Genomic DNA, 22,202 nt, shown 5'->3' with positions numbered 1-22,202 from the left:
ATTTTTGTCTACGAAATACGAAACTATTTTACGTTAAAATCAAACTTCATAAAACGAGTAGGTATAGACTGTTTTTTTTATTTTTTTATATTTTAAGTTTCTCGGAGGAACGTATTAAAAACGTTAATTGTTTTTTTTTTAATTAATCCTTTTTGACAACTACAGTCCTCTACTATATGCTTACGTGGGTAGTCGTCAAGTTTACTTCAATTTACTAATTTTATTTCCGTAAGATACATGTACAAAAAAGTAAAGTTATCCGTACAATCCACAAGTTACGCCATGACCAATTGAAATTGCAATACATTACTTAATATACAAGAGATATATAAATTCTTCACAGTATAACGGATAAATACATAATACCTTCAATCATTGTACCATCTCAAGATTCACATTATATCATAGTATTTATTTCATTGTCCAATGAGGTAATACAACCTTGTACTATATATAACTAATTGCGGAGAAACCTCTATTGTAATCATTTCTCAACTTGTTACTTAACGTTATTTTAGTTGTTTTCAAAAATTTTCAATTCGATTGCAAATAATAATTAAACCGAAATAGAGGAGTCTAATTATTTGTAATATATCGTCGTGTCGACATCGTTTTTGAATATTTGAAACATAATTTATACATATGTAGAAATTATAAACTCTATTCCTTATTATTCATTGGCATATGAGTAGAGTGTGGAGGAAGGAAGGTGGAATTCCTCCATCGAAAAAGGGAGGATCCTCGACCAGTCTACTCGACTGGCCGGCCGTGAAGGCCCCGATGGATGATGTCGGAAAGTTGTATATATAGCTCTGTAGCGAAAACATTTCGCTTGCGCGATTCAGAGCGAGGTGTCGCTACATAGAGTTAAATAACTTCTATATTAACACGAAATGTTGAGAAAATTTGATCTTACTTTACTCAATTGCACCAGAAGCAATTTTGTATGTTTATTACTTCGAAGGTTGATTTGCTTTATAGCCTTGGTGTGTAGTATTTAAATGGTCTAAAACTAAATTATAACACAGATTATTAAGCTTTTTATTTTCACCCACAGCTCACAAAGAACATCGGATAACATTTAATCCATTAGGCCCCGGAATCACAGACACAATAGAAAATCTATTGTTTCGCGGTCGGATCTGGCCGTTCGGAGCTCAATGGGTTATTAAGTGACACAATAACAACCTAAAATCAAGTCTAAAACCTACATTAAGATAATAAAATAAACTCTAAAACGCACCTGTGTCGCCCCCTAGTGTTAATCTGTCGTACTTCCCGCCCGCCGCTGCTCTCCCCATCGCTACCAGATGCACCCTCCATTGCGTGCACCGATATTGATTTGCTCATCTATTGGAATAGATATAATTATACATTACTTTGGAAAACTAACAAATAAAACAAATAGGAGCATGTGTGCCGAGCACGTGTTAGAAGTAGAACTTCTTTGGAAAGATTCAAAGATACTCCACGACGTGACGGTACGCCTAAAGTAGTTTCATTTCAAAAAAAGACGGGTTGCACTCCGGGTGTGCCGGCAGAAGTGAAAACTTGATTATTAACGTTCAGCATGTTTGATATTTTGGAATGGTATCCGTCTTACGCATGGAATATAAGGGCTAAAAATAAAAATCCGTCTTACGCTTTTTCGATCAGGCCACGTGTCCTGACGCGAGTTTAAGATTTTATACCCAACGCCGCTAAAGAAGTTTTCACTTCAATAAAAATTCATATGAACTGGGAATAGAAGTAAGATCCTATCTATGATAATGAATGCAATGATAAAAATGTTTTAAAGGTATAACTATTTATTTACGACGTAATAGATACATAATTTTTGTGTTGTGACAGTTACATATAAACCGATCTGCATCAAATAAAATATTTTGTTACTTCGTGATCGTGTATTTTAATGTAGCAACATACAATAATCAATTAGACGTATAAATACTACATCTATATTTTTATCAAGCAAAATACAACTAACTTACCGGTGCAATATACTTCCTGACCGCAGCGGTCAATTCATCCACATTCTTCTCTTTCTTATCCTCTAGTCCAAAAAACTTATTCTTGGCGGCTAAATTGATCGCTGAAATCTTCAACGCCGGCGGTTTCTCCTCTAGCGACGAAGTTTTTTCCATTGGCCGTCGCAATTTAGCCAACTGTATTGGCTCATCTAGTTTCTTCACGAACTTTTTATATTTGTCTTCCTCTGGTTTCGCGTCAGACGGTTTTCGACCAAGTTTGCCTAGTATTGGCACTTTAACGTTGGCGTTTTTCGCTTGATTGAGCCGCTCCTTGAATTCATTGGCTCCTGGTAGTTGGATCTTCCTTTGGTCCTGATAATTACTGAGATCGGATTCCGTTCTGGACGATCTGAGCTTGTTGTTCTTTCGTTGGAACCGCTTGGGTTTTGGACCGGGTATTTCATCGGAACTATCTGATGAGGAGCAGCTTTTCTCTGATGATGAAACGCTTGATGCTGACGCGGATTCCTCGTCCGATGAACTGTCAATTCCCTCATCTTTTAGGCCCTGAAGAATAAACATATATCAATTAATATTAACAAGTTTTAATCTTGAAAACTAATGATATAATATATTGGTTGCAATAGAAGATCTATGTATAAATTAAAATATTTACAATAATGTTAGTTCAAGATCATCAGATTCACCGGAAGTGCAAAATTTTTCATACTGCGTAATTCATTGAAAGATAATATTATCTTCACATCTACAGATCTAAAAGGACATAATATTTTGCATATATCACAAAGTAGTAGCGGTTTAAATGCGTGTATTGTTTTAGTTTTCTGCATACTAAAATCATCACAAAATTTTGCAACAAACAGCCAAATTGTATATGTAATAAACTATCGTTAACTTGTAAAAAAGAGCGTACAATTAATCAAAGTTAATAAAAACAAAAAAAATTGGTTGTCTGTAAAGTCGGTTTACTGACGATAGTTGAACGTGACAACGTCCGATTGTGCTTCTTTGTCGCTCGTTCCGCGCTCTCGCTTGCACTTCAAGCCTTACATGGAACGCCTCAGAACGAGGTAACGCCGCATAAGTCATGTTTTTTCGTGCGTGCAACCGGCTCTATCGAATTATAAGACGCTGTCACGTCAATATATAGCACATTACCTCAGAGCTCTCTCCCTTAGCCAAGGTTTTGGGCTTGGAAGGCAGCACCGTGGAACCGCACTTGAGTATCCCGCGCACCTCCGGTGTGATCATGCGCTGCGCACGTTCCGACGGCGAGTCGTCGTCGAGGTCTGTTTTTAGTTATTTTGTTAATAAAATATAATAAATATTGTATATTTATTGATTATGATGACGTGGAAAAAGTGTGAAGGATGATATGTCGAAAAAATCATAGCTTGTTATAAATAAGACACGTAAATTACATAATTCGTATATGTGGATAAAGTTGTAGACTGTAGTTTGTATATAATGATAATAATTGAGCGACACGTTTTGAAATTAATTCTACCAACTCACAATCACTTTTGTCAATATCTCTACTGAAAAATAACACCATAAAATGTCCATAATTATGATATTATTTTCATGAATAATAGCGAATAAAAATCTCGCACTTTAAAAATGCAAGCGCCACTCATATCGTAAACCATTAGAAGTTTTACATAGCGATATGAATACCTGCTATAACTAACAATAAAACATATTTACACTGCTTCAGTCAACTCGTATAGCAAATATTTACAACGTTGTACCCAAGTATTAGTATCTAACACGCCATAGCTTTAATAGTTAAAAGAATACTGCATGAGTAATGTGTATCGTGTGAGCCCATGACTCCATAGCGCTTAAAATAAATATTACTCAAGAGATTTATATTAAATTGGTTATTGAATGCGCATCTATTGCATCACTCGAACACGGTGAAGAAATACAACGGGGCATGCGTTAGTTCATAAACTTCCTATGTTATTTCACATCAAACAGCTAGAAAATCAACTATTGTATTAGAGCAAGAATTCGATTATTCCGTGTTAGTAAACGTGCACATGCTCCGACGGACCGCCCACTTACCTCGCCGGTTAATCGGCATTAGTGAACCCAGGAAGCGAAACGGCAAGCGAATATCGAAAAACCAAACTCAAAATGAACAAAATCAGACCTAAACTTCTAAACTTCGCGTTCTGCTTCATGAGATATTCTAACGACGTGTTCTTAGCGCTCGCGGAACGGAACAACTCCATCTTCAGTTGGAAGTCGGGGTTTCTGGGCACGTCCTCGTGTGTGAGGGATTTGGTTAGCCTTTCGTTTTGTTCCATCGCCTCTTGGACTTGGCTGGCAAGAACAGGCATCGTGCGCAGTCTGGAGGCTCTGGGGACTCGTTCCTCTTTGGGTCTCGGGAGACCCGCCACGGGGGGCTTGTGGGTCAACTTCGAGTTGAACATCTTCATTTTCTCCATGAGGGACATTTTCGCCGGATCGTCGTCGTCTAACTTAGCTGCCACCGGTGAAATTGTGCGTATATACATTATATTGTGCAGTGTGAGAGCCCGGGACATACACATAGTGGAGTCGATGACATGCAAAAAAGAAACAGAAGCCGACAATCAAAGACGGGAAGCCGATTTCGTCGGTACAAAATGCAATATACATGCCTTTAATTTTTTCTTATGTCACTATGCTAACTGAAAATATTCACTGTGAGATATAAATGTTCAAAGTATTGAAATGAAACACGTATAAATACAAAAAGCTTATAACTAGATTATTACCATCTTCATCTCTGTCTAACACGTTGGCTGTGCTCTTAGACTGAGAAAGAGAGAAGCCTTCCTTAGGAGCTATCTTAGTCGGCGATTGCAGTTCGGTACTTTGTGTTTTGAACCGCTCTATAACTGGTGGGCCATCTTTTATCTTCGACCGACTGTGTCGTAGAAGCGGCTTAGGCGTGCCTGTAATTATAAAAATAATAATTAAAAACAACACCGCTACTTTTTAAAATAAAGTGTCTCAGTGTAAAATAATTGAAACGTAATTAAATGATTTGAAACACATTAAGAACAACTTTACGTCAATAACAAACAAAAACATCATAGTTAAAAACAGTACAAATTTCGAAGTTTCAAATACAAGAAGGACGCAATAAGCAGTCCGCTAATTTCGTCTAAGCAATGACTAATACCTTTGGCTTGTTGCTGCAACTGTTGCCACATGCTGGCGCGCGCCACAACACTGTTGCTCTTAACGAGACCAAGGGCGAAGCCTGAATTTTCTTCTTCATCATCACTCCTTTGCTCTTGAGGGCTGCGTAAAGCTTCGTTCTCAGTGGATTTCCTTTCACGGTTCATGGTGATCAGACCGTGCTCTATTGACGACGGAGACCACTCCTGACTGCTGTTCGCCGCGTGGTTTTCCCTTATCTCCTGGCTTTCTATTAGCCCCAACTCTTCACCTGTAACGTTAATTAAACGTAATTGAATTAAAAGGAAATTCATCAATACATACAACAAGTCTTTTGATCGCTTCACACACAAGTGTCGTAAAAAACATTGACAATTTGTAAATAAGTTAAATTATCAATGACATTATCAACGACGGCAAAAAATTAACGTTGACAATGAACACGACCCAACATTGACCCAAATAAAATAACTGAAAGACATCGGCAAGGCTGAACGAAGTTTATTTTCCAAACTGTCCTAATATGATTGCGGCGCATACAAATCTAAATATACCAAACACAACATAAACAAACATCAAGCTAATGCAAGTTGGCCGCCTTGATCGCTTCCACATGTTTATTACACTGTAACAGTTACATTTCGGCGTGTGCTAAATAAGTCAGCAATCGTTTTCAATACATGAACTAAGGAGACGATAAATTTATTTTGAACATGTGTTGTTTTTATAGTTACTAAGCGCACACTCACCGGAATGAGGTCCTGAATCTCGGGATGAAGCTCTGTTATATACTCCGCTATCACAGGATACGTTCAGACTCCAGTTATCCGCTTCTGCTTGATTCCTCTCGTCCTCCTCCAGAGCCCGGCTGTCCTCGTCCAAGGCGACGCGAACTTTATTCACTTCTTGTTCTATTTCATCGAGCGTCGACTGGTTCCCTTCAGCGTCTTCAGCTATCTTCTCAAAATCTAAAAACAAGGCCTCTCCAAAGCTGTCTGTTTTGGAGTTTGGCGATTCCGAGTCACCGTTGACGACTGGAAACTTGGGTATGTAGGATCCGGTACTGAAAGGAGGCGACTTTAGGTCTGCGAAATGGTCCCGCACGGGTTCCCCAATGTAGGGGCCCCTGTTCGAGAAAGGAGCACCGGACTCGACGGAATTGGTCGGAAAACTACAGCCCGCGGGGCCGAACGCTTGAAAACTCGCTTGGCCCGGCTCCAAACTGTGAAATGAGAAAAGAAACGTATTAATGTAGAACGCAGCCGTTCGTTAGAGAGGGACGGTGGTAGAGTTAGTTCACCTTCATAAATTTCGATGAATTATAGCGTGAGTGATCTGGACTGACGACGCCGACATATCGATTTGGAGAAGTTTGACATTATTGGTAACATAACCCAAAGTATAAAAGTCCGCGAGTCGTCGGGAAGTCATAAATCAAATGGTTTAATATGCTTGATAAATAAGTAATCGATTTTACCAATAGTCACAAATACAATTTTCCTAACATGTCATTCCGTTATTTCATTCTAACGTATCTAAAGAAGGGAAACGCGTCAGTTGTTATTTTAGATTAAATTACCGTTCAAAATAAATGTTGTTTATAGAATTAACGTGAGTTGTTAGTAAAAACACACGATTAAAAAAAGGCAACAATCGCATCAGATGTTCCCGCTATAAAGTATGGGCGACGTGCTGTGAAGCACAACAGATCCAGAAATAGTTGTTGACCCAGTAACTACTGGAACGCGTATTTCCGTCATCAACTTGCCGACTCGAGTACCAGAGACACACCAGAGCTGGTTAATTACTAACGAGATTACATTAGCCGATCTGAACAGTAATAGAACATTTAATTTTGTTCCTTCGGTGGCAAACACAATAAAATGTGCACAAAGATAGATTGGAACGCGTCGAGAAAGGCGTTTGGAAGCATTTGCACGGACAATTATTAATATCTCATTTGTTTATATTATGTGTCTACTGTCTTTGGAATATATAAATTCAAGGTTGGCAAATGTAAGAAGAAGAACACGGAAATATACATTTTTAAAGAAATTATTTAGTGTGATTATTATTGAAGTTTGTTATTATTACTCACAATTCAAACGTCGGCCAGTCTATTAAAAATTGATCCATTATTTTTAAATTCACAATAAAAGTGCACAAAACAATATGCAGTACAATTTTAATCCTTGCGCTATCGAGACTGAAAATGATTCAAACAGTAAACTGAACCAATGCTGATGATGTCAGACGTATGAAGTACGCAAAATTAGCACCAGACGCATTGATTTTAAAATCGATTAACAAGTATTTAATGGATGTGCGATACAAAAAAATCTATAACCTAATTAATTATATGATAAAACTTAATTTAGGTATTTATGCAAATAAAAGAAAGTCGTGTTTGTACGCCATTTATCAATCAACGAATGAACGGATTTTAATAATTTTTGGTTTGTTGGATTTATCACCGCTTGGATTACAAAATGTTTAAAACTTACAACAATTTATTCTACTGGTATTTATTAACTATCAGATAATTAGCTTCCTATAACAATTAAATTCAAATGCCACTTCTTAAATCAGTGTTAACAATTGCATTGTAATTTTAATTATCATTGTAGTAATTAGTAAAAAGGCGTTTTTTATCTATTACATTCGACAAATTAGCAAATAAGAATAATTAGGAATCTTTGTATTATTATCCTACATATTTAAATAATTCACCAAGAGCTTTAAATTAATTGATATAATGTACCTATAATACAGTATTTTAAATTACTATTTATTATTTAATTTCACTTCATAAATTTGCGCGTTGGATAATGATAATCATTATATTGACTTGAAGCTTTTTATGTAGGTAAGTATTTAATTGAATACACAAGTTACTTTATAAACGTAATAAGTTGACAATGTGTATGTGAATATTCGCGAAACGTAGAGAGAGCATACAAAACAAATGAGTAAACGGCACAAAACATTAGAACTTGCTTTAACATTTAAGACCGGCCCACGCTACGTTCACTCATCAAAATAATGGCCGACTGCCAAAATTCACTTCACTCCTCTATAACAACCGGTATAAAGAACAATCACCCTTGCACAAAATACACTCTTGGGGCATATTAGTCATAAAAAACAATAATTGAGGCCTATTTTAACGCATAATTTACCGACTGTAATGTGAGTAATTTATGTTCGATTACTGTTAATGAACGTAAAGAAACAAATACTCACTTGGATGTCACTGACCGCATCTCATCAATGGTTACAGGTTGCGTTTTGTAGCGTTCTTTATCCCTATTTTTGGATTTCGACGTTGATGGCAAGTCTCGCAGAAAATTGTCCTTTGTGAGAGCCTGTTCCATATCTTTAATTCTCGATGCTATGGAAGGGAATTGTTTCTGACTATTTTCGTCTGTTATTTCGTTCCTGTCCCACAGTTCGTTGGGACCGTTCTCTAAATTCTCGTCGACTTGTCGTCTACGATTGTTCAGTATAGATAATAACTCCTCATTGACGTCACACACTAAACTCATAGAGCGCGGGTTCGCTTTGGGACGAAGGTTTCGTCGTCTAACAACTGCACTAGGATAATTTTCGTCGGAGGGTGAGGAAAGATTTAAGACTCGCCGCGGTCCAGCCGCTAGTAAGTCGTTCGGTTCGCTACTGAAATTAGTCGCACTAGTACTAGCGTCGTTGTCAGCGCAGAACGACAGCCGTGGGCGCGGGGATTGGCTGCGTTCCCTAGTGAGACTTGATCCTCTTTGCTTTAATATCGGTTTCACCGCCGTTTCACATTCGGAGCCTGAATGATCGGATGTTCGCGACCTGAGCAATGAAGGCCTGCGGGAGCTTCTGTCGTCTTCGCTCAAATCGAAACTAGAAGCGTGTCCTTCGTCGCCAGACAATTTTTTCGATGATTTTAATATAGGTTTTTTGGGAAGCTCTAAGTCGTAATCGTCGTGATCTGTCGATTTCTTTTTTAATATTGGTTTAGGTGTATCTGAAAGTAAAACATCAAGACAGGGTCTTTCCTCGGAAAAACTTTTTTTCTTAAGTATTGGCCGCACCGCGTCTTTGTCCTCCTCACGTTCTATAATCTCAGCTCCACCCGCAGCTGCCAGCAGCACGGCTTGGGCGATAGAAACATGAGACGATGTGGTGCTACTACTTGAACTTGAATTCGATTTTCTCTTCAAGATCCCGTGTGGTTCCGGAGATCCGTGAGATACATCATCGTTGACTTGTACTTCTTCTTTGCTCATTTTTCTTTTTAAAATTCCATGAATCTGGCCATCTGGAGACCGGTTACGGACTACATCTTCCAACGATGAACGTCTGTTCTTGAGGATTGGTTTACATGTGTCTGGCGAACCGTCGTCGGCGAATGAGACTTCCGGACTGCAAGATCTGCGTCTTGCAACTTGGGACTCATCTAAACTTCGACGTTTCTTAAGGATTCCTTGACGTTGCCTGCTTTCAGATCGACAACTACGTGGCTCAACGACGTTAGGTGAGAAAGTAACAGGCGGTGAAGCAATAGAATTGTTTGGGGTATTAGTAGCAGCAGTATCTTCATGAATTGATTTTCTCTTCAATATAGATACAGGCGTAAGATGAGACGACGACGAATTATCTAGACGGCGATTTTGACTAGACGAATCATTATTGAGATCAGAAAACATTGCACTTTGCTTTTCAAAGTCGATCAGTCTCTGAGCTGCCGCATCTATATCTTTTAATCTTTCCGTTACTCCTCTGTTTTGTACAGGTTTCTCCGGAATGAGGCCATAGTTAAATGTGTGATTATTATTTTGTTGTTCGGAGGGTCCTGATCCAAAAAGTTTATTAAAATTCGATTCAGATGGGTTAACATTCAATTTGTTACTATTTAAATTATTTGACAATTTGTTAACTCTATCTAATGTTTGTTTAGTTAATGCTGCAAGACTATCCATTTCCTGTGAAAGTCTAGAACTTGCATGTGTTCTAACAGGTTCATGAAGCGTAGACATACTTTTAGATTCTGAAGAATTTTCTAAGCCTTGAACGCAAGTATTACCTTTAGAATTAATAGGCGAGTTATTATCTAAATGTTTCTTACTAGACGTATTTCTAGCATTACTTTTGTCTCTCATAGAATTATCTAAACTAGTCAGTCTTTTTTTCGAACTATGATACTTTTCATTAGCACTTTCATAATTCTTTTGAGCTCGTTGTGTTCTATCGTTACGGTTACTTTCAGAATCACTCTTTGCCTTTTCTGGGCTTTTTCGAAGAGATCTATTTTTCAATCGTTCGTTTCTTAATTTCGTATGCGCGGTGTCAGTTTTCGGTGTATCCTTTAACGGTTCTACTTTAATAGGCGAAGTAGACGTACGGGTAATTTTATCCGGAGTTCTTTTAGAAAGAGGTATACAACTAGGTTTCGAACCAATTTCTGAACTACGTCTTCTATCTGGAGTTTTAAGAGGGGCAGTGGTACTTGATAATTTATTCGTTGATGGTTTTATACCAAATGTTAAACTAAAAGTACTTTTAGGAGAAATTTTGGAAGACGGTAAGGAGGTATCAGTCTTGGAGTTAGGTGCTTCTAGGGACCGCCGGTTTCTTGTTTTTGTGACGATTCCTGTAACAAAGAAAAAACACATCTTATTGTTGCGAATTATATAAATTATACTACATAATAGGTACTAACAGTATTGAAGATTTTAGGCGGAAGAGGAAGCTATTGACCTGTTTACTAGCATTGTTCGACACAGGTTCAGTGACTGCATAAACTGAATGTACAGTTTCGCGCGATATGGTCACTGAAGCTATTGTAAACGATCAGAGTAACGCGGGTCGCATTGTGTAATACAAAAGCCATGTGCAAGGTTACATTGCAAATCTATTCAATAATATGTTTACAATAAGTCACAAGAATACTACGTGACTTACTAATACAATGACTTACAAGTTCAATATCAATAAAGCATATATGATAAATTCATAATAGTTACGGGTGTACTCATTAACATAATACTCACTTACATAATATACATGTGTTATCTTACTGTGTTAAATAAAAATATTTCAAGCAAGTTTTTCAACTAGTTTAGATAGTCATACAGAGAAAGTGACGACGTTTACTATGCAAGTATTTTATTTTTATTTTTCCCATAGCAATCTATCTTTATCTGTTATTTTTGAAATGGTTTCGCAATCGGTATCTATAATAAAAAATATTCTACCAGATAGCGATTCAATCGACCTTATCAACAAAGATTTGCTATATTTTATCTCGCATAGCAGTGACATAGTCATAGGACACATTAATAAACTAAAAAAATAAGGTGCATAACTGCAAACAAAATAAGACCAAAGTTCAAACAGTGCAGCTACCTAATCAAACTGGTACAGAAACTATACAATAAAGTAGACTCTCTGACCAGTTAATCTTATAGTTCAGTCCACACCAACCGCAGTTACATAGTACATTGCGAATTGTACATTTTGATTATAACGCTAACACTCCAATCAACATTCCGACCGTACAACCAAATGTACTGTACAATACATAGCAAAATTGAATCCCATCAGAATACACAGGAATATTCCCAATAGAGATGCTGGATGACACAAATTCTAAGTAAATCCATTGAACACCGGCTATTTCGAACTATGCGGAGTATGCGATGGGGAATAACTCGTAAACCCGTATTCGTTTATTTTGTAATGTCACAGGTCAGCAATACGGTACATTTGGTTTGGTGATTTATTCGTGTGGGTATGTTTAATCTGTACATGTTTTTGTTGAAAGTTTCATCCATGTATTTAATCAGAACTGGAAATTGTCGAGTATTGGAATTTTAAAGTAATTTTCTCTACGTTTTAAATAGACATTGATATAGACTACATATTCTACTTACTATGGTACTTAAGTATATTTTAAATTGAAAACTATTGTTGTCTTTTATTTTTCAATTCCAACGAGTTTTATTTATTTTAGGTTTCATTAATTTAGGTAGATATAACACCCCTGTAACTACATTCTAGAAAAAAATTTCGAAAATATCCAGACATGGCAGGACGTACTTAAACGAATCGACCAGTGCTTTGTAATCAAACGATCACATTGCAATAACACGACGTGCGGGAGGCTGATACAAAAACAATTTGATATCACAAAGGCAAAAGCCAAAACACTAAATACAGCTCTTGAAGTTTCGTCTGTGTCAAAGCATATTGGATCTGTTGATTTTTTTCATAAATGAATTGGCGAGGCCTTCGACATTTTCGGGTGAAACACAAAATCTGACACTGTTCTCGATCAACGTTTTCATGTTTTTTATCGGCATACTAGCTGACATGATTGTATCTTGTCAAACGAAAACTTTTTTTTTTATTTTTATTTTTTTTATTCTATGACTAAACTTTCGTCGTGATCGTTCTTATGTTACGATAAGTTATGGATTCATTTTAATATATTATGGCATATGTATTGTATTTTAAATACAAATACAATATGACTAGGTAGATTTAATATCGAAATATGTAAACACGTGCATGTTTCAACATAAACAGCAGACTCGTATTATAAGCACATCGTAAACTTAATTGTCAATTAACATTTGACATCAACTTTATGTTCTTACATAAAGTTTTACATAAAATGCTTTCTGTTTATCTGTTTTGATTTAAAATAAACAAGTGATTCAATAATTTAATTTCAATAGTTTTATTTGGTCGTAAATATATGAGGTAAGTTGGAATTTATTTTCGGAAGATGCAAGTTTATTATTAATTATTATTAACTTCATGTGTCTTGTCTTAATCAACTTCTCGTTACGATTTAAAGAAGCTTTAAATAAAATAACAATTTCAAAATTAATAATTAACCCAATTATTAAAAATTATTTGTTTAAACATCACATCATAATATACAATACAATACATAATATACAATACTAGCTTTCCGCCTGCGGCTTCGCCCGCGTTTTCAAAAAAAAACCCGCATAGTTCCCGTTCCCGTGGGATTTCCGGGATAAAACCTAGCCTATGTCACTCAGAAATGATGTAGCTTTCCAACAGTGAAAGAATTTTTCAAATCTGCCAAGTAGTTTCGGAGCCTATTCAATTCATACAAACAAACAAACAAAAAATCAAACCTTTCCTCTTTATAATATTTATATAGATGTATAGACAATACATAATACGACGTAACTACCTATTCATCACGGACAGAATCAAAAGCACATGTTATACCCTATAGGGGTAGGTATACGAACTTGATACGAACGTTAGAATCCCATTTATTACCGGCGAATAAAAATATTTTATATAGTCTATAACCACGCAAGCTCTTTTCCCGCCCACACTTAACTTCTCGACGTAATCACTGTCTCCTATACAGATAAGCCCGTAATTAAAATTAAGTTTCAACTGAAACCCCCGCACTGGGACTCTAGTAGGTGGCTACGCATTAACAAATTAGTTTTTAAATCAATTTCGTGATATTTATAAGTTTTAGTTTAATGAAATATTATAATTAGTAACTCTACTCTTCCTGATATAACGATCATTTCATAACAAAAGTACCTAATAGGTATACTGAAAAAGGAAACTCTGAAGAAGGTACGCCGCACTAACAGTATAATAAATAATTTGTCAGTTTTTTTTTACTTACCTATACCTAAGCAGGAAATAATACTTCACCAATAATATATTTCTTTGCATAGGTACATAAACATAATGAAAATATTATTAAATAAACTTCTCTGAATTAAATAAAATTCTACAAATTCACAATTTTTATATTATATCGTAAATATCGTTGTTAAAAACGCGATAAAGTTCAAAACAATTTAATGTTAGCTATTCATGAAGTGGCACTTATATTGTCGTTATATTTAATAGGTACTTTCGTAAGGAAAACAAGGTCACAAGGTCGACAGCCATTTTAAGCATTTTGCGTTTGAATTTTTAAAATAATCGTCATCAAACTTGTACTTGGAAAATAAACTGGAACGTGAAAATAAAGAAAATCGTCGTATAAAACTAGTCATATTTTTTTACAAAACAAACAAAGATAAGATTCACACAAATGCTTTTTAATGTGATTTAAAAAAAAGCTTTTGCATCAATTAAAATAAATATTATATACATAATGTTTAATAAATGAAATAAACATTGAAGTTCACCTTCAATAATAATCAAACATTAGGATTCGGCTTCCTAAACAATTTTGTACCTTAACATACAAGTGGTCCATATTAAATGTGGCCCAAGAATATTTTACACACAATAGTGAAAAGACGAAAACTTTTGCAATAAATGACTTGCAGAAACGCTTTAAGAACACTTAGCGGTTCTATAGATTTCGTTGTACAAAACTTTTAGTAATATTGAAGAAACTTTTCGTCGTAAATATCTGAAAACAGGACCAAAGCCGCAAAGGTATAAACAGATATGTATTACAATAGAAAACTTATAAGTATAATAATATATTGCTCTGAAACTTATGATAAAAGAAATAGATTGTAATAGAGAAGCCAAGCGTGTAACATTTATTTATATCAGGATAATAATATATAAACTCATATTTGATTTGGGTATAAGTATGTAAGTATGAAAAATAATCAAAACATTATTTTATTTCTTTTAAGTCAAAAGAAATTTAAACACCTTTTACCTCTAGAATTTTGATAAAAACTAGACTAAATAATATATACCCACTTACTAACTATTCCCCTATGAATAATTAAAAGTATTTATAAAGGTAATAACAATGTTTTGACTTTTGATACTATTTTCATTAAGCAATTAGACTAGTAATTTCCGCTGTCAGAGCTTTGGAGTACAATACATCCGCATGAAAACATTTCTTCGAAACAAATAAAGAAGCATTGCGCCAACAAACTGGTAACCATGGCAACCGGTAAGCATTGAACAATGATGGGATCATTACGATTCCCGGGACTGTGCTGAAACGTATAACAATCATGGAAAAATTAGTTCTGATTTACGATTCGAATAAATTATATAATCGACGATATTCATGGAAAAATTTACATTTGAAAAAATCATTTAGCTGAAGCAAAAAGTTATAATAATATTAAAGTATATTTTTATAAAGAGATTAATTAGGCGTAATTTGTTGGATCTTTTTATTAAATAACGCGTATAAGTATAAAAAATAATTGTCAAGGTTAACAATTATTGTAATTAGGGTTTCAAGTTCTATATGTAGATGGACCGCTCTGAAAGCGTAAATTACAACTACTAAGAGGCCTATAAATTTAGTATTTTACTATTGGATACTATTTAGGTAGACTGCTCGTATGAAATATTATTCACATAAAGCAAAATCAACCAAATTCTCTGTACTTACATACGAAAATTAAACTAAAGTTTTTCATAAGTAGCTATTCTCTAAACGACACTTCTACGCTTGAAGTACGGAAGCGCTGAGCGACAAGTCCCCAGTTTACGACTTTAGTACTAAAGTGAACAATAAAAAAATATATAGCACATCCAACAGGACGCAGTTTTATGTTTCCAGTATATTACCTTCTATAGATAACTACATCCGAACATTTATATACGTTAGGTTGTAAACTAGACATTAAATAACGTAGATGTGCAAAATTAATCTGAGTAATTAAAAAAAATATAACCTCAGTGAATGAAGATATAATATGTATAAAGAAAATAATATTCAACTTCTTATAGACTCGATCTAAATCACAAAACTAATTACTTTGAGATGTGCTGGAAAATTATTTCAAAGCATCGATTCCACCGTGATTTCAATTAATAAAATTTTAAAGCAATCAAAAACCTTTTAGACGCGCATCATAAACATTTCATCCAATTTGTGGTTAGGCTCGCTTCCAATCCATTATCAAAAATAAAATTACTAATAATATTAGATACTAATGATGTGAGGTCACAGGTTCAAAGCGTGCGTTGATCTCGAGTTCAAAATCCAGACCGAGTCACACATGATCCCTAATTTCGTGGCTAGTAAAAGAATCGTTTGATAATTCCATTTCTTTTTCTTATAAATCTCGACATTTTAAATATATGCTATTGCACCAGTTAAAGCGATAAGAACTGAGCGAGTGCGATTTTACAGCTAAATATAAATTTATTTTACATCAGTGTCCAATTTTGGATTCCTTATCTTCTTATATATATATATATAAATGAATCGCAAGATGTGTTGGTAAGCGCATAACTCGAGAACGGCTGAACCGATTTCGATAATTATTTTTTTATTATATTCCTTGAAGTACCTACGAGGATGGTTCTTATGTAGAGAAAACGTAAACATGTACCACGGGCGAAGCCGGGGCGGACCGCTAGTACACCAATAAATATATAAAAATAGCAAAGCACTACGAGTAAAACATGTGACCAAATTAAAATCAATTTTTTACTACAGTTACGTGGTTTCTTAACGCGGCATTCAAACCATTCGAAACATACTTTTTTTTCTACTTATTGCCTTTTCAGGCTTATAAAATACAATCACATCAACCGCACATTATTTTCAATCAAAGTAAAGAGGAGATTATGTATAAAAATCGCAAGCTGTCAGCGTGGGCGCCGCTCATCAAAATGGCACGCGCCTGATAATCCGCCCACGCTCGCTTAATGTTTAATGTAAGTACTTGTCTGAAATTTCATATAATCTCAACTTAGCTCATTTGATATCTGATATATTTTGTCACCCTTTATCTTACTGTACTTAGCGTAGCGATTAACAAACACATTTTTAAAAACTCCGATTAAACACAGCAGAAAAACTATATTTCTAACATAGTGTACCTATTGTTTTGATTGAGTTACAATTCGGCACAACTATTATTATGCTGGTCTGATGAAGGCGGAAATAGGATAGAAACTTCGCAACTATATAAATTAGCCTCCCTGTTTGAAACTATGGATTTGTCTCCGAGAGTATTTAGAAGTGTGGTTGCATTGTTAGTTTGAAGTTATAATTATTTAATTGGCTTGATTAGGATATATCAAGCCGCAGATATAGGGAGTAATTATTCGATTGTCTAATTATTGTATTACCATATAATATTATGTATAATACGTATTATATTATGTTCTAATTAATTTTATTATTTATATTGTTGCCTTAATCTTACACTGATTATAATTATAAACTAGCTTTCCGGAGCTTCGCCCGCACCCTTCTTTAAAGATTCAGCGACAGCGACTTTGTTTTATACTATTCAGTGATAAACAAAAGATCAACGATTTTCGTAAGCGATTACTCGCTTCCAGAAATCTTTGTAGTTTTATTATTCGTCTCGCATAAAGTTATTAATAAAATAATTAAAATTAAACAGCTATTTTCATAAACACAGCATTTATTTCCATAGATATCACAGGGTGTGGGATTGACCTTCTATAGCCACTGCATTCCACGTGTATCACGTTCCATCCCGTACTCCTAACGCCTCCTAAACCACGCTTCAATACACATTATCGTATGGAAAACACGATAGCGATTAAATAACCTCTTTAGTAATCGCATTCGAATATATTTATAGGTATTAGTTATCTTATATAGGTATATCTTCAATGGCCACCTATATTGTCTGAATAGATATTCCCTTTGGTTGAATTTAATACAAATTGAATAGCCGCATCATGAACTGCGTATTTAAATTTCCCTACAGATATCGTAATCAACATAATTTCAAATATATAATATATGAATTGAAAATCCTTGGAAAAACAATTATTGAGATAAAATTCGAACGCCGAAATCGAATTCCGGGAAAATATACTAAATAACATTCGTACAAATTGCTATACATAAATTTCAATCATGGAAAAAACTTACTTACTTATCGATTTTCCTTCTCCGCTCGGTTCTACGTTTCAAATACACCGCCTGCTGTTATGTATAACATACACACACGAAAGATATAACATATGTATGAGAATTACTCAAGGCTGCATCCAATATGTCACTAGAGCACTCTAACTATTGCGAAGAACATCGAAGAAACAATAAAACAACAAACGACGCACTTTACGAGAGCGTAAAAGCGAATCTTTCGACGATAAAGCTTTGAATACACAATAACACGAAACATCTTATTACAGTTTACTGCACCCGGGACCTATCCTGATTGCTCAATAATTGGAGATAATAAAATAGAGACAATGTTGCAGTGATGAAACTATGTCATGCCAACATTGTGGTTGGTAAACACTCGTTTTGCTGATATTAAATAATAAAACATCATTTAGGCATTCATAAAACGGTGGCATTAGGGCCATCTATTGTGTTGAAAGCCTTACGTAAATAAAGAATTATGAATTATGAATTATGAATTAATTACTCAAGTATAATATGTTGTGACGAAATTTTTTCAATAGGTACCTACATAAAGATGTTTTTTGTTTTCTGAAAAGTATTAAGTTTATTTTTCCGCAATAACTGGAACGTAAGTAACGAAATATGTTTCATGCATCTATCAATTACTTCTGATAATGCGTCGTAGCTACTCCGAGATAAAAAACCATACAATACCTATCATAAAATGATGAAACTGCTAGTCTCGTCATATTTTAATATTGTGATAAGCAAACTAGCATCACTGATGCTGCATCAGCAAACTAAAAGAAAATATTTCGTACACAAAATTGCTACACGTTATCAATGTCTGGGAATTTGTAATATTTAATATTTTACGTAGATATTTGTTTACTTTTATGGAATTCAGTTTGCTCGTAAATTTAAATTTTGAGTGTCGAAATACAAGAACTTTGTAAATGCCAAAACCAAAAAACTTTCTGGACCAGACAGCTTTTACGTATTTGTAAAGGTGAAAGGTTAAAAGGATTAAATTTTTCCGACTCACAGATATCACTACTGATGCTTGAACATCTCTACGAATACACTCCATTTCCAACTCTTAAACTATCGATAATTAATAAAACTAGGAAGACATCTTGGAATAGACTGACTTTATTAATTCATTACACAATACACAGACAGTGTGACCAGTTTATGCTCATAGATAATAAATGCTATTTTGTTACAACAGATACAACAGAACTTATTTCTAACACCCTCTCTTAACAAAATACTCTGACAAAAATTACATCTTTTGCTACAATAACTAAACGTTACAAATGCTTCAACAATAAAAACAATCAATTGAAAAACTACATATTTATTTTAATTTACTTCCCCTATTCCCATTTGTTCTATGAATTTATAATGTTTATTAACACAAGGTGACTTAGTAAATACATCTGCTGGCATAGAAGCAGTTTCTAAATAGTTAATTTTAATTTGGTTATTATCAACACATTCTCTAGCAAAATGATAGCGTACATCAATATGCTTAGTACGTTTGTGAAACATTGGATTAGAAGCCAATTTTAAAGAACTTTGACTGTCAGTGTACAAGTCCAAAGGTTTATTTTTATTACATATATTAAGTTCTAACATTAAATTTTTTAAATAAATGGCCTCTTTGCAAGCCTCTGCAAGTGCCATATACTCGGCCTCTGTACTAGATAAGGCAACTGTCCTTTGCTTTCGAGACTCATAACTTATTACACAACCTGATAATACAAAACAATATCCTGTGTAAGACCTTCTATCAATGTTACAAGATGCCCAGTCAGCATCAACAAAACCAATTAAATCAGTTTCAGTTTTCTTAAAAATTAATCCAAAATGTTTAGTTTTCTGCAAATATCTTAATAATCTTTTCAAATGTTTCCAATGTGTTCCATTAAAACATGTGTTATATTGACTTAGAAAGCTAACACTATAAGAAATATCTGGCCTTGTTAGAACCGCAAGATACATCAGTGAAACAATAAGTTGTTGATAAGGATAAGAGTTATTACAACTGTCATTTACAGCTTTTTCTAATTTAAGATTCAATTCCATTGGAGTATCTGAAATTTTGCAATTAATCATATTAAATTTATTTAAAATATTATCAATAAATTGCTGTTGGTCCAAAGTTACACAATCTTTTTGAACTTTTACATTCATGCCTAGACAAATTTTTATTTGACCTAAATCTTTAATCTTGAAATCTGCTTCTAATACACTTCTTAACTTTTTGTAAGAATTTACACAGTTATAAAAAACAAAAAAATCATCAACAAATATAGCTACATAAATCTTTACATTATCATGACATTTAATAAATAAACAGGGTTCATATTTAGATTTCTTGAAACCTAACTTTAACAAACTAGATTCCACTTTCATGTACCAAGCTCTAGCCGACTGTTTAAGTCCATATATAGCCTTTTTTAATTTTAAAACTTTATTATCACAATTTATGAAATTAGAATATTCTGGTATTTCCATAAATACACATTCATCAATATTACCATTTAAAAAAGCTGTTGGTACATCCAAGTGATTCATTTTTAAATTTTGTTTAACACTTAAAGCAAAAAGTAGTCTTAAAGTAGAATAACGCAATACAGGTGAAAAAGTTTCATTATAATCCATACCTTTAATCTGGGAGAAGCCCTTAGCTACTAGTCGAGCTCTGTACCGCACTTTACCACTATTATCACATTTTTTCTTAAACACCCACTTACACTGCACTATTCTATCAGCTTCACTCCTGTCTACAAATGTCCATGCTTCATTGTCACTGAAAGCTTTCAATTCATCCATCATCGCTTGTCTCCACTGCTCCTGATCTGGTCCATTCATCGCAGATTCATAACTCAGTTCTTCATAAGTTTCCAGGTTTTCCAGAATACATAGATTGGTCATACCATATCTTTCTACTGGCTTTCTCTCACGTTTCCTAACTTGCTGTACCTGAACTTCTTCATCTATGACAGAGTCTTCATCGGCTACTGATTGATAAGTATCATCTTGGGATGTGGATGTATCATTAACATAAGTTGGGTCATTAGGATTTGAGACTAGGCTATCTGATGAACATTCTTCTTCTTCTTCTAAGTTTTCATTGTTCTCTAACTTTTCTTCACTATTATTTACTACTACTTGAGCTTTGTCTGATTCTGTCTTCTCCATGACTATGACATCTCTGCTCGTAGTGATCTTTCTAGTTTTTGGGTTATACAATCTGTATCCTTTAACATTATCTGGATATCCAACTAATATCAATTTATCAGCCTTTTTATCCCATTTTTGTCTTTGTGCTTTGGGAACATGTGTCATTACCTTACTGCCAAAAATTCTAACATTGCTTAGGTCTGGTTTCTCACCTGTCCACCTCTCAAATGGGGTCATCATGCCTAAACTGGCGGCTGGTGTCCTATTCTTTAAGTATACTGCAGTATTAACTGCTTCACCCCAAAAACTTTTGTCAAGGTCAGCTTCAAACAACAAGCATCTTGCTCGTTCAACTATAGTTCTGTTGAACCTTTCTGAGAGTCCATTCTGCTCCGGAGTGTGAGGATTGGTCTTCTGATGAACTATACCGACTTGTTTCAAGTAATTCTCCATCTCATGTGAGCAAAATTCACCTCCATTGTCGGTTCTCAGCTTCTTTATCTTGTTTCCTGTTTGATTCTCAACTAAACCTCGAAATTCTTTGAAATGCTGAAACACCTGGTTCTTTTCCTTCAAGAAGTAGACAAAAGTCATTCTGCTGGCATCATCCACAAACAGAAGAAAATACTTTGAATTACCAATTGACTTGGTCTCCATCGGCCCGCACAAATCTGAGTGTACTACATCCAGTAGGTTTTCACTTCTATGGTTGGCTGATGGGAAGGGTAGACGTGACTGTTTCCCCTCACAGCACACTTCACAATTCTGTATCTGAATGTCAGCTTTCTCTTCAAAAGAAACACCTATCACAGCACCTTCATTCATTTTTTGTAAGGACTTACTGTTTACATGTCCTAACCTCTTATGCCAGGTTGACATTGCCGATAATGAATTCTCTAATTTTCTTGTGTTTAACTTGTACACGCCATTAATCAAATCTGCTGTACCAATAAGCTTATTCACTTGATTGTATATTAAACAGACATCCTTTTTGAACACAACTC

The 22,202-nt window shown here is 34.7% G+C and overlaps 1 protein-coding gene across 5 annotated transcripts in view; it reads right to left on the bottom strand.

Moving 5' to 3' along the window:
- LOC149903862 (uncharacterized) overlaps positions 1 to 22,202 on the bottom strand; it is a 149,542-nt gene that overhangs the window by 74,578 nt on the left and 52,762 nt on the right. For 4 of the 5 annotated variants that reach the window (XM_090108304.1, XM_090108305.1, XM_090108307.1 and 1 more), the window contains 8 exons: positions 8,412 to 10,806; positions 5,918 to 6,390; positions 5,170 to 5,439; positions 4,760 to 4,939; positions 4,150 to 4,485; positions 3,150 to 3,280; positions 1,992 to 2,537; positions 1,244 to 1,350 (listed from right to left, as the gene is read on the bottom strand). In XM_090108304.1, coding sequence (XP_089964430.1) covers positions 1,244 to 1,350; positions 1,992 to 2,537; positions 3,150 to 3,280; positions 4,150 to 4,485; positions 4,760 to 4,939; positions 5,170 to 5,439; positions 5,918 to 6,390; positions 8,412 to 10,806 — 4,438 coding nt within the window. The remainder of the gene's footprint in view (positions 1 to 1,243; positions 1,351 to 1,991; positions 2,538 to 3,149; positions 3,281 to 4,149; positions 4,486 to 4,759; positions 4,940 to 5,169; positions 5,440 to 5,917; positions 6,391 to 8,411; positions 10,807 to 22,202) is intronic. The other variant, XM_090108306.1, reaches the window with a different exon arrangement.

The sequence above is a fragment of the Colias eurytheme genome, chromosome 12 (genome assembly GCF_061535395.1).
Source record: "Colias eurytheme isolate Ceu_HAF_F1 chromosome 12, ilColEury1 Martin Lab GWU primary, whole genome shotgun sequence".
Classification (NCBI taxonomy): Eukaryota; Metazoa; Arthropoda; class Insecta; order Lepidoptera; family Pieridae; genus Colias; species Colias eurytheme.
The sequence above is the reverse complement of the archived record's forward strand: the minus strand, read 5'-3'. Positions and strand labels throughout refer to the sequence as shown.